Source organism: Danio rerio, chromosome 8 (assembly GCF_052040795.2).
Source record: "Danio rerio strain M-AB ecotype USA chromosome 8, GRCz13ab, whole genome shotgun sequence".
NCBI classification, from domain to species: Eukaryota; Metazoa; Chordata; class Actinopteri; order Cypriniformes; family Danionidae; genus Danio; species Danio rerio.
In genome coordinates, this window is record NC_141028.1 from 48,333,981 (window position 1) to 48,346,828 (window position 12,848).

The 12,848-nt window shown below is 34.2% G+C and overlaps 1 protein-coding gene across 1 annotated transcript in view; it reads right to left on the reverse strand.

Moving 5' to 3' along the window:
• Positions 1–1,961, reverse strand: part of dok2 (docking protein 2) — a 47,378-nt gene extending 45,417 nt beyond the window's left edge. The window contains exon 1 of the mRNA XM_087265254.1: positions 1,884–1,961. Coding sequence (XP_087121380.1) covers positions 1,884–1,943 — 60 coding nt within the window. The 5' untranslated portion in view covers positions 1,944–1,961. The remainder of the gene's footprint in view (positions 1–1,883) is intronic.
• Positions 1,962–12,848: the final 10,887 nt, after the last annotated feature.

Genomic DNA, 12,848 nt, shown 5'->3' on the forward strand with positions numbered 1-12,848 from the left:
TGCTGGACACTGGTGGTCGATGAGGAGAATCCCCCCCAAAAATGCGTAAAGCGATTTGTGTACAGAAAAGTGCTATATAAATGTAAGGAATTAATATTATTATAAGCAAGAAGAGTATTACCAGATACTGGTGTAAGCATGACACTCCCTCTATTAGTGATTGGATAGAAATTGTGAAGCAAACAGGCAATATGGAAGAATTGACATTTATTTTGAGACTTAAAAAGTACTTATTTTTAAAACATTTGAAGAAATGGATTGGTTAATGGATTATTTAAGACTGTTGAATATACTGAAGTAAGCCCCCAATGTTGTGTTTTTTATTTACTCATTATAATTTTAGTATTTGTTTATTATTTCATGTGCAATATGGTAAAATTTTATATTTTTGTTTTTGTGAATGTAAAGTGTTCTGTTGTAAATGTAAAAAGGTTCTCAATAAAAATAAAGTACTAATGAAAAGTAGCTAATTCATTCAAATTCATATGAATATATTCATATGAAAATGTAGGATTTTTTAAAAAAGAGGCATATTTCCAAACCACACCCCTTAAATACAACTGTACAAATTAGGCTGTACATGTCAATATGAATTAGCCACTTAATCAAAAAGCTATGAATGGTTGTAAAATGATTTTAAATTATTACATGATGATACATGCAACACAAAACTGTCATTATTTTAACACCAGCTAGAGGGGGCTTAACTTTTTTTTCTTCAGCTTAATCCCTGATTTATCAGGGGTCGCCAGAGTAAATGGCAGGAATGAACCGCCAACAACTCTGCCATGTTTTACACACAGAATACCTTCCAGCTACAGCCCAGCTCCCAGTCCAGACGGGAAACCGCTTAACTTTAATATACTGAATGTAACTATTGATTGTAACAATATATTATGCTGTTATTTAGTTAAATACAGTTGAAGTCAGAATTATTACCCCCCCTAAAATTTTTCTTTTCTTTTTTTTTTTTTTGAATATTTCTTAAATTATGTTTAACAGAGTCAGATAATATTTTTTCTTTTAGAGCAATTCTTATTTGTTTTATTTTGGCTAGAATAAAACCAGTTTTTAATTTTTTAAAAGCCATTTTAAGGTCAAAATTATTAGTCCCTTTAAGCTATATATTTTTTTGATAGTCTAAAGAACAAATCACCTTTATACTATAACTTGCCTAATAACCCTAATTAATTAACCCTGCCTAGTTAATCTAATTAACCTAGTTAAGCATTTAAATGTCACTTTCCGCTGTAAATAAGTGTCTTAAAAAATATCTAGTATATATATATATATATATATATATATATATATATATATATATATATATATATATATATATATCAGTGGTGTACGATTGTCTTAATATACTGAACATAAAAACAATTCAATACATTCCCCTGAGGTTAAAAATGATAAAAACAACTGAAAACAACTTTAAGTGCTGATATAAAAGCTTGAACATCAAACTTTACATTTGACAAATTTAACTTATTAACAGTTATTTATGTTTTTTTTTTTCTGTCCGTTTGAATAATGAACAGCTATTCTGCAATTTTGCAAACAACCGCGCACAGAACTTGCAATTTTTACACAGGAAATTATAAGGGCCAACTGTCCGGTGGCATCCTGCAACAGAAAGTTTTGCAATTTTGACATTAAAAAAAAAAGACCCAACATAGTTTTCATTGTTTTGTGGTACTTTATGTAACCTAGTGGCTTCTCTACTCATGCCAATTGATTTAAGGCTTTTGTTTACAGCATTTATGAGAACAGAAAGAGAAACACTTATATTGTTCTCCAAAAGAAACCAGTTGTTCTTTCATATAGTCTCATATCAATCCTTCAACTCAAAGCCCCCAGTAAAGAAAGCATGTTCGCCTTACCTTCCCGAACCGCTGCTGTTGTAAATACAGCATCCCCTTCTTTCGAATGTCTTCCTCCATTTTTTCAACCGTGTCTCTGATCCTAGAGACGGTTTCATCTACTGTATCTTGTGCTAAACTTGCTTGTGACGCAAACAGCATCTCCAAGTTCCGCCATATCTACTTCCTGTAGAGCCTAGAAGGGTTTACACTTCTCTGCAGAGCTGTGCAAAAGTGTGTGTGTGTGTGTGTGCGCGCGCCAAAGCCACAATGATTACTCAAGATCATGAGTTTCCTCAAGTTATTTTGCAACTAAATGATACTAAACAATAGCACATTTTACATTTACAGACATCTTGAAGGCCTTAAAATATGAAAATGAGTACATTTAATTATTTTTTTGTTGTTGTTGTTGTTGATAGCATGAGGCCTGAGGATTTCTGAAAATACTGCTTTTGCAGATATTTTCTTGTTTTTTTCTGGTTGTTTGTTGTTTTTTGAGAATTTTACCATTAAATTGTTTATCGGTTATAAAGGTTAAAAAAACAGGTAATGTAAGTAATCATCACTGATTTATATTTATCACACAGGAGCTATTTTAAGATCTGAGGTCTTATTTTTTTAGGGTCTGTGGTCATCTGCATACTTCCTGTTCTACGCTGTGTCAAGTTTCCATCACAGACTCAATCACACACATACACACACAAAAAAACAACCTTTTTTTCTAACCATGTTTCTGTTTTCTCACATGGCGCCCAAAAAAGGGCAAGATTAGAAAATGATAAATGGTCAAAAATGTCAGGCCCCTAGCCAGGGTGGGGTTTAGGTGGTTCGAAAGACCCACCCCCAACTGACAAAGTCCACAATTTGACCTTTTATATGTGCTCGTTTATCCCATTTATATATATATATATATATATATATATATATATATATATATATATATATATATATATATATATATATATATAGTTGAAGTCAGAGTTATTACTATTTTTCTCCAATTTCTGATTAATGGAGAGCAGATTTTTTTTCAACATATTTCTAAACAAAATAGTTTTAATAACTCATTTTTAATAACTGATTTATTTATCGTTGCCATGATGACAGTAAATAATATTTTACTAGAAATTTTTCAAGACACTTATACAGCTTAAATTGACATTTGAAGGCTTAACTAGGTTAATTAGATTAACTAGGCAGGGTAGGGTAATTAGGCAAGTTATCGTATAATGTTGATTTGTTCTGTAGACTATCGAAAAAATATATAGCTTAACAGGGCTAATATTTTTTTTCCTTAAAATGGCTTTTAAAAAATTAAAAACTGCTTTTATTCTAGCTAAAATAAAACAAATAAGACTTTCTCCAGAACAAAAAATATTATCAGACATACTGTGGAAATGTCTTGCTCTGTTAAACATAATTTGGGAAAAAATTCAAATCGGGGCTATTAATTCAACTGTATACCTTGGAATTATAAGGAATTATCAGTTATTAGAGATGAGTTATTAAAACTATAATGATTAGAAATGTATTACAAAAATATTTTCTCCGTTAAACAGAAATTGAGAAAATAATAAACAGGGGGGCTAATAATTCAGGGGGCTAATAATTCTGACTTAATATATATATATATATATATATATATATATATATATATATATATATATATATATATATATATATATATGTGTGTGTGTGTGTGTGTGTGTGTGTGCGTGCGTGCGTGCGTGCGTGCGTGCGTGCGGGTGTGTGTGTGTGTGTGTGTGTGTGTGTGTGTGTGTGTGTGTGTGTGTGTGTGTGTGTAATATAATTAACAAAGGAAAAAAAATTAAAAAAATTACAAAGGAACATGGATTGAAACAAAAAAGACACAATACAACTGTCAAAGGCCACCGAATACAATCTTATTTACATTCATATATGGTTGATAAAATGTTGCTATATAAAATTTAGGTTACGTATCAAAAATCAACAGACTCCAAATATATATAAGGCTTGTTGTCTCAAGGAAAATGTCAGTACTTCCATATCCTATTCCTATTTTTTTAAATAATGGATCATAAAAAAATTGTATTTAAAAATAAGTCTTTTTTTTCAAATGCTAATCTTATAACATGTATAAAACTGTAATAATTTACTGTTTAAACGCAAATTAGTCAATAAATACTTTGTAATAAAATGATATGGTAAGCACTTTGAAGAAATTGTCGGAAATATTTTAGTACATCAAAAAGTGCGGTTAGGATCACCATCCGACAAGCTAATCCTGCAAAGTTTAGAGTTTAAAATGTAACTAAAATGCATTATTTAGACCTTGCATAAGGTGAATAACTGCAAAACAGGTCTACTTTTTCAGAAAAATGAAACCATGTAGATATGTACTGAATGTAGATATTAGGAAGTAGCCCAAAAAGCTGAATTCATTCATTTTTATTTTCACAGCGGAATATAATCAACCTCACTTTTTAAGCACAACTGGTTTTATGGCTTTGATGCTATGAATAATCTGCCTTCTTAATAATAATAACCACTTAACAACGTGTCTTTATTTTAAAAAAAAAAGTAATAATTTAACTCTCAAAATGATTTAAGATTTAAAACACTGGAATTGTGAAGCCTATGTTTAAATATAGTTAACAGGTCTGAAACAGATAGCATACAAATAAGTTAGCAACACATAATCCCCAAAAACACCTACAAAAGCATCTGACCGCTAGACCTAACAAACAGTTTGTGTTTAGTTTACCAAATGTAGATTAAACATTTAGTACCAAACATTTAGGGAAGAAAATAGCTTGAAAAAAGTACTTTTCTTATTTACATTTGCTACCACACACTGAAAAAAAAATCAAAGATGATTCCTTAGATTTACAGATTCTTTTAAGTTAAGTGGTTGTAAGCAATTTATTTGGGCTGAATTTAAACAAACAAGTTAGGTTGAACATTACTAAATTTATAAATATATATATATATAAACGGACTTTACGGTTGTAAGCAGTACTTTGTCACTGCCCTCTAGGGCCTCAAAGCGGTACTGCGCATGATCTGTCACAAGACCTCACACACTTTGGATAATAACGCCTTCTGGCATACAGATGAATATGATTGATTGATAGTAGGTATACCTCATCACATTTTTTAATCAAAGTTAAAATCTAGCTAACCGCTGACATGCTTAGATAGGGACATATAGAAAAAGATTAATAATTGACTATAAAGCAGATATAAAAAAAATAAATTTCTAATAAATATATATATATATATATATATATATATATATATATATATATATATATATATATATATATATATATATATATATATATATAATTAAATAATTTATTTTATTTGGTAACACTTTATTTTGATGGTCCATTTGAATATTAGCAGACTGTCTGCTTAATATCTGCTGGTACTGCTCCTTCAACAGACATTTAACTGACTATGAGAAACTTTGCAAGTACATCTCAACTTACATGCAACCCTAACCCCAAACCTAACAGTCTACTTATAATCTAATGAGAATTAGTTGACATGCAGATGCAATGTAACTTAAATTCAACAAACGAATCATCAAAATAAAGTGATCTTTATATTTATTTATTTAGCATATGTATTTTTTCATGTAAATATCATGTCCCATCATGCGTGTTTCATAAGTGATTTTGTGACTGAAGCTCTAAAGCACATAAGACTTTTTTCTTCATTTGTGAAACCAATATAATTCCTATTATAATAACCATTTAGACCTTTACCATAATTTTTCTCAGCAGAGAAAAAATGTGTGAGAAAAAATATTTTATATTTAAAAATATACATAATTATATTACGCTATATTAACCTTTTAAATATCAATATTAAAATTATTAGCCCTCCTGTAAATTATTTTAACATTTCCCAAAGGATTTTATACAGAGCAATGATTTATTTCCTTCTAAAGAAAGACAAATTTTTATTTTGGCTAGAATAAAATACTACTACTACTACTACTACTACTAATAATAATAATAATAATAATAATAATAATAATAATAAACATTTAAGTTCAATATTTTTACTTAATTACCTTAACTTGCCTAACTGACCTATAATCCTAGTTTTGCCTTTTAATTGCACTTGCATCTTAAAAAAATATATTTTGTGTATTTTATCTTGTAAAATAATTACTGTCAACATGCAAAGATGAAAAAATCAGTTATTAGAAATATTTAAACTATTATACAGTGCATCCGGAAAGTATTCATACTCAGACTTTGCCCTAAAGCAATTTGAGCTCAGATACATTAGAAAAGGCATACACATGTCTATATAAGGTCACAGGGTTGACAGTTCATGTCAAAACACAAACAAAGCATGAAGACAAAGGAATTGTCTGTTGGCTTCCAAGACATGATTACCTCGAGGCACAAGGCTAGGGAAGGTTACAGAAAAATTTCTGCTGCTCTGAAAGTTCCAATGAGCACAGTGGCCTCCATTATCTGTAAGTGGAAGATGTTTGGAACCACCAGGACTCTTCTTAGAGCTGGCCGGCCATCTAAGCTGAGTGATCAGGGGACATAGTCAGAGAGGTGATCAATAACCTGATGGTCACTCTGTCTGAACTCCAGCGTTCTTCTGTGGAGAGAGGAGAATTCTACAGAAGAACAACCTTCTGTGCAGCAATCCACCAATCAGGCCTGTATGGTAGAGTAGCCAGAAGAAAGCCACTCCCCACCTGGAATTTGCCAAAAGGCATCTGAAGGACTCTCAGGGCCTACTCACACTATGCCATCCATACCGTGCCCAGTCCCGTTTCCTGGATCGTTAGAGAAGTGTGAGTGCGCTGAATCGGGCTCAAGCACGGTTCACTTGGCCGTCCCTGGCCCGGTTGGAAGAGGTGTGTCTGAGCGCGGTTCACTTGGGCTTTGGCGCGGTACGCTTGTGTGTGAGTGCAAAACGCGCCAAAGCCCGAAACTGAATGCGAGACGTGACTTTTAAGGGACTGTTTCATATGGATTTATTAATCATTCTTACTGTTCAGTGAACGCAAACTGCCGTCGTTTGTTAAAGACGCAAACTCCTCACTTCACGACAGCCGCGCGCCTTCAGCAGACCTCCTCATTCCTGCAGCACAAGAGCTTTATGATTGTTTATGAGCGCCAAAAGTGGCGGATCTGTTCGGCGAAATATCTGACTGCATGTCCCCGCATCCCTAAGGACTGTTTGGCGAAATATTTGACGGCATATCAAACGACTGAATCGATATAACTAGAGAAATCGCCACTGTGCTGCTGAGTGAGAGAGCGATTCTCACTGAACAGCCCAGCAGCGATGACGTAAGCATGCCGAAGCCCGTTTGTGGTGTGAGCGCGGGCCGTCAGGTGAGACGGGAGGGGGGACAAGCGTGCTTTGGCCCGGTTCGAGGCAACTGTACCTAGAGTGAGTACGGCCTCAGAGCATAAGAAACAAAATTCTCTGGTCTGATGAGACTAAAATTGATCTCTTCGAGTGAATGTCAGGTGTTACATTTGGAGAAAACCAGGCACCGTTCATCACCAGGCTAATACCATCCCTACAGTGAAGCATGGTGGTGGCAGCATCATGCTGTGGCGATGTCTTTTAGCAGCAGGAACTGGAAGACTAGTCAGGATAGAGGGAAAGATGAATGCAGCAATGTACAGAGACATCCTCAATGAAAACCTGTTTCAGAGTGCTCTTGACCACAGACTGGAGCAATGGTTTATCTTCCAGTAGGACAATGACCCAAAGCACACCGCCAAAAAATCAATGGAATTGCTTCACAACATCTCGGTGAATGTGTTTGAGTGGCCCAAACCTAAATCCTATTGAACATCTTTGGAGAGATCTGAAAATGGCTGTAAACCATTGCTTCCCATCCAACTTGATAGAGCTTGAGAGGTACTGCAAAAAGGAATGGGGAAACATTACCAAAGACAGGTGTGCCAAGCTTGTGGCATTATATTCAAAAAGACTTCAGGCTGCAATTGCTGCCAAAGGTACATCAACAAAGTATTAAGCAAAGGCTGTGAATACTTCTGTACATGTGATTTTTCAGGTAAATAGTTTTTTTAATCAATTTGAAACAATAAAAAAAAATTCACATTGTCACTATGAGTTGTGTGTAGAATTTTGAGGAATAAATTAATTTAATCTATTTTGAAATAAGGCTGTAACATAAAAAAATGTGAAAAAACTGAAGCACTATGAATACATTTTGGATGCACTGTATGTTGAAATGTGCTGAAAAATATATTTCCGTTAAACTGAAATTGTAGACAAAAAAATATATATATACAGGAGGGGTAATAACTCTGTTAAAAAAAAATATTTTTCCATTAAAAAAAAAAAAGTTTTGTTTCCAGTTTATCTGACTTATATTTAGATTAAATCTCTGCTGTTTGTCACTTGTCAGTTATTCTTCCTCAGTCACGAACATAAACTCTTCCTGTTGTCTTTCACTCACGCTTTATTGATTACAATAAATCCTATCTGAAGATTGATGATCTTTTGCACAGCACATGGATCCCATTATCCCCAAACTGGAAGGAAAACAAAAGCATGGAAATGACTTGTTTAGGAGTCTGGAACTGCTTTCCTTTATTTAAATCAGAGGCCGCACTTTTGGAGAGCACAGAGGCATTTCCAAATGGCTATCATGGTTTAGTGCAGCCGTGTGCTGAATTCAGCAGGGAACTTCGAGTGCCTGTGGTTGAGAAAGTTAACCCATTTAAACCCTTTTTTCACACAGTTTGAGTGCATGTGTTCTCAAATAGAAATATGGCCATATGTAAACAAATATTTACAATTATAGCTATTATATGTCCATTGACCTGTATGTTTGTATTTATAATTCCAATGGTTAAAAATTATATATATATATATATATATATATATATATATATATATATATATATATATATATATATTTATATACATATATATTCACACAGTTGAAGCCAGAATTATTATTAGAATTATTATTATTATTTTTTATATTTCTTAAATGATGTTTAACAGAGCAAGGGAATTTAACACACACACACACACACACACACACACACACACACGTTTGATTTTTTTGTGAAAAGCGATACATAACATAGGTTTCCATTCATTTTATACTGTTCAAACCATATATTGTATTGCCCTGTCCCCACCCTAACAATAGTATCTGGATGCAGCCTTTATGATGCAAACTGAGAATGTGTTTGTGTGTGTGTTTATATATGTATAAAAACAGCCATTTTTCATTATTCTGAGATACACACTGTAAAAAAAAATCTGTTGTTTTTTTTTCTGGCAGCTAGGGTGCTAGAATAAAAAACTTCGAAATAACGGCCGTTGAATTTTAGAAATGTTGTGATAAAGTACATCCAGGCGGTTGTTATTGCAGAATTTACAGCCAGACAGGTTACAAACAATGCAAAAAGTATTTTTTGAATATCTCTAAATCAAAAAAAAAAATTTTTTTTTTTCATCTATTTTTAGTCACAATTGTCAGATTTTACTGGTTAAAGGCTTAAATGAGCGGTAATACTTTTAATATGTCTGTTGTTCACAAAACATGCTTTTCCACCAGTAATACCAGTGCTCAGCATAATTAAGTACTCCCCATTTTGAAAATGAATATTTTATCCATTTCTCAGTGCATTTGAACAAAACAGGTTTATTAAACAGATAAATTTATTAAAATAATATTTTAGCCACCAAACATATTTAGAAACTGAAAGATAATACACTTAAATTCTATTTTACAAAAAAAGATTGCAAACTACAAAAATTCTACAAAACTTTTAAATGTTTTGCTTCTCTTGATTTTTCACTTTTTAAATTTTGTATTTAATATTTTTCTATAATATATCAATTTGGGTGTGCTAGTTTTTAGACCATTGTCGTAAGATATTTTGTCAGATTAGTCCCGGAATTAGCTTCAGTACTGACTAATCTAATGTATATGCACAAATTTAATATTGTTTAGCTTCCTATAAAAAATCTGAATGTTAAAGATAGATTTGTGAGGGGTGTACTTATAAATGCTGAGCACTGTAAATCTGGAAAGAAATTCTTCAATATCTTTATGGTTGTCTACACTTTACAGCATTTTTCAATGTTTTGTGCTTGAATTTCAGGCCTTAACTTCAGTCTGTGTTTGGCCTCCATTGCTGTGCCAGTAATGTATTTTCATGACACAGGATATTAGTGGATTCTTGGGCAGAGATGGGAAGGCCCTTAGTTCTGGCTCTGGAGGTTCACACGATCCCCTGAATATTTCTTCAGTTTTTCCACTGAATTCGGGGAAAGTAAAAGAACTGACGCCAATGAAACAAGAGCCATCAAGCCTCTTACATTGCTTGAACAACTCTTCTGACTTGCAGAGAACTGCCACTGTGAAAAAAATCACACAGCATGAGGAGGTAAAACACTTAAGCTGTAACAGAAGACACTGCTGGTCTAAAACTAAAAATGCCTATAGAGACAAGAGAGGGCAGTTAAATCCAGATGCTAAGTCAAAATCTTTCTTACACTGATTGAGTTTATTTCTCACAATTTGGTTGTTTCTCCTCATAAATTTTATAAATCTAACAATTACTACTCTTTTCTCAGAATTGGGAGTTTTCAGCTTGCAATTTTTATTTAGTTTACCTCATAAATATGTACGGTATAACTCAAAGTAACTCGAAAGTAACTCAAAGATCCACTCGTTACAACCGAGGTCTGCAGAAGAGCATGTCTAAATGCACAGCACATCCAACATTGAGGCGGATGCGCAACAGCAGCAGAAGACCACACAGGGTGCCACTCCTGTTAGCTAAGAACAGCAAAGTGAGGCTACAATTTGCACAGGCTCACCAAAATTGGACAATAGAACAATGGAAATTGGAGATTTCTGCTGCAACATTTGTATGGTAGGGTCAAAATTTGGCATCAAGATCATGAAAGCATGGATCCATCCTGCCTTGTATTAATGGTTCAGTTGACAAATTTGCAGCAACTGCGTGATGCTATCATGTCAATATGGACCAAAATCTCTGAGGAATATTTCCTGCGCCTTGTTGAATCTATGCCACAAAGGATTAAAGCAGCTCTGATTCGGTCCAAAACTGTGATAGTAAGGTTTGCCTAATAAAGTGGCTAAAATACCACTGAAAATTGATTAGTAATGCCTTACACTACTGCCTTTAAGCAAAAAGTAATTAGATACTGTAAAGCATTACTTTTCTAACGTCAACACTGCAAATTTCAACACAGATTTAGGTGCTTCATTTCAGTGCCACTTGAGCTGTCAAATGGAACAGGAAATAGAGGTCTGAGCTGTGAAACGAGTAGTCACTAAATGACCCATTTCTACTGTTGTTCTGCAGCAAAAACAAGCTTTCGCTTTATTTTGCAGCGTGTTTGGTTATTTCAGGAAAGAGGAAATAACTCTGTCCCATGTGCTCTCTCGGTTTGAATGATTTAGACCGGACTGTGGGATAATTGCTTTAACAGCTGACTACTGGGTGGAACTGAATGCAAATGGGCCCTTAAACCACATGTTGTTGGATTATGTGTATTACACTTGCTGGCTTATAACTCTGAATCCGTACTTTTAATTTTCTTTTTTTTTTACATTACAATTTCAGCACAGCACAGTAAAGCTATGTAGAGAATCATCTGATAAGAAGTTTCCAAACAACATAGTGTCAAAATGGAAATCATATACACCCTGTAAATAAAGTAACATCCAAAACCAAACCTAAGATTACACGCATAGCTCTTACTATAATTGTATGTGTCCCAGAGAACATCATGAAAGGGCATGATGAAGCGAGAATGAGTGGTTAAAAAGCCGTTGTTGTGTTAAATACAGGTCTCTTCTACACTAAGAGGTGAAATTAGAGGGTTAAGTGATGTTTTTGTTTAGCGATAAGTAATCTGATGGTGTTTTTTCATCAAAGGAAGTGTGCAACCTGTGAGCACATGTACTGAAGAATTAAGGCTCTCTGTGCTTATGTCTTAAGACAGGAGATCATAAAGATATATTAAAGCCAGCTGTGTGCTCAGCCAGCTCACCCAGATCTGACAAACACACACTCTCTCACACACACATAAAGAAAGAAAAATCTAGTAAAAGAGGGATGCCACATCTGGAAACATACATAAACTCACCAGCTGATACAGAGTCTGCTAGAGTAGAAAAAGTATAGTTCATGAAGTGCCGAGTGGACTCAAAGAAACTAGTAGATAAAACTGTCAGTCGATGTATTTTTGTAGGGTAGGGATTTTTCAGTCTCTTATTTGTGCATGTTATCTTAGAGGACTTATCATGCCCCCTTTTCATTCTTATTCATTTCGGCTTAGTCCCTTTATTAATTAAGGGTCGCCACTGCCAAATGAACCGCTATCTTATCCAGCATATGTTTTACGCAGCAGATGCCCTTCATGATGCAACCCATCACTGGAAACATCCATACAGCCTTATTCACACACATACACTATGGACAATTTTAGCTTACCGAATTTACCTGTACCAGGTTTTTTTCGGACTTGTGGGGTAAACCGGAGCACCCGGAGGAAACCCACGTGAATGCAAGGAGAACATGCAAACTCCACACAGAAACACCAGCCGAGGCTCGAACCAGCGACCTTCTTGCTGTGAGGTAACAGCACTACCTACTGCGCCACTGCCTCGCCCAGGGAATCTGGATAAACAACAAAATAACTCACCTTTCAAAGATCACCTACAGCTTCACTGAGCAATAGTCATGGCAAAAAAAAAGTCTGACACACTTGAGGGTTTTATTGAAACATTCTTGTTGTGTTCTGTTCTTTTTGCAAGCACTGTGAGAAAATGCAGGAGTTTTCGTAATGTGCTTGCCTTGTAAAAAAAATTGCAGCGCATTTTTTTAATGTGTATGCATTAAGGGATTTGCAGCACATATGTTGTCAGACGGATGGAGATCTTTTCTCAAATTGCTGCTAATTTGTGTACTTGCAATTGTT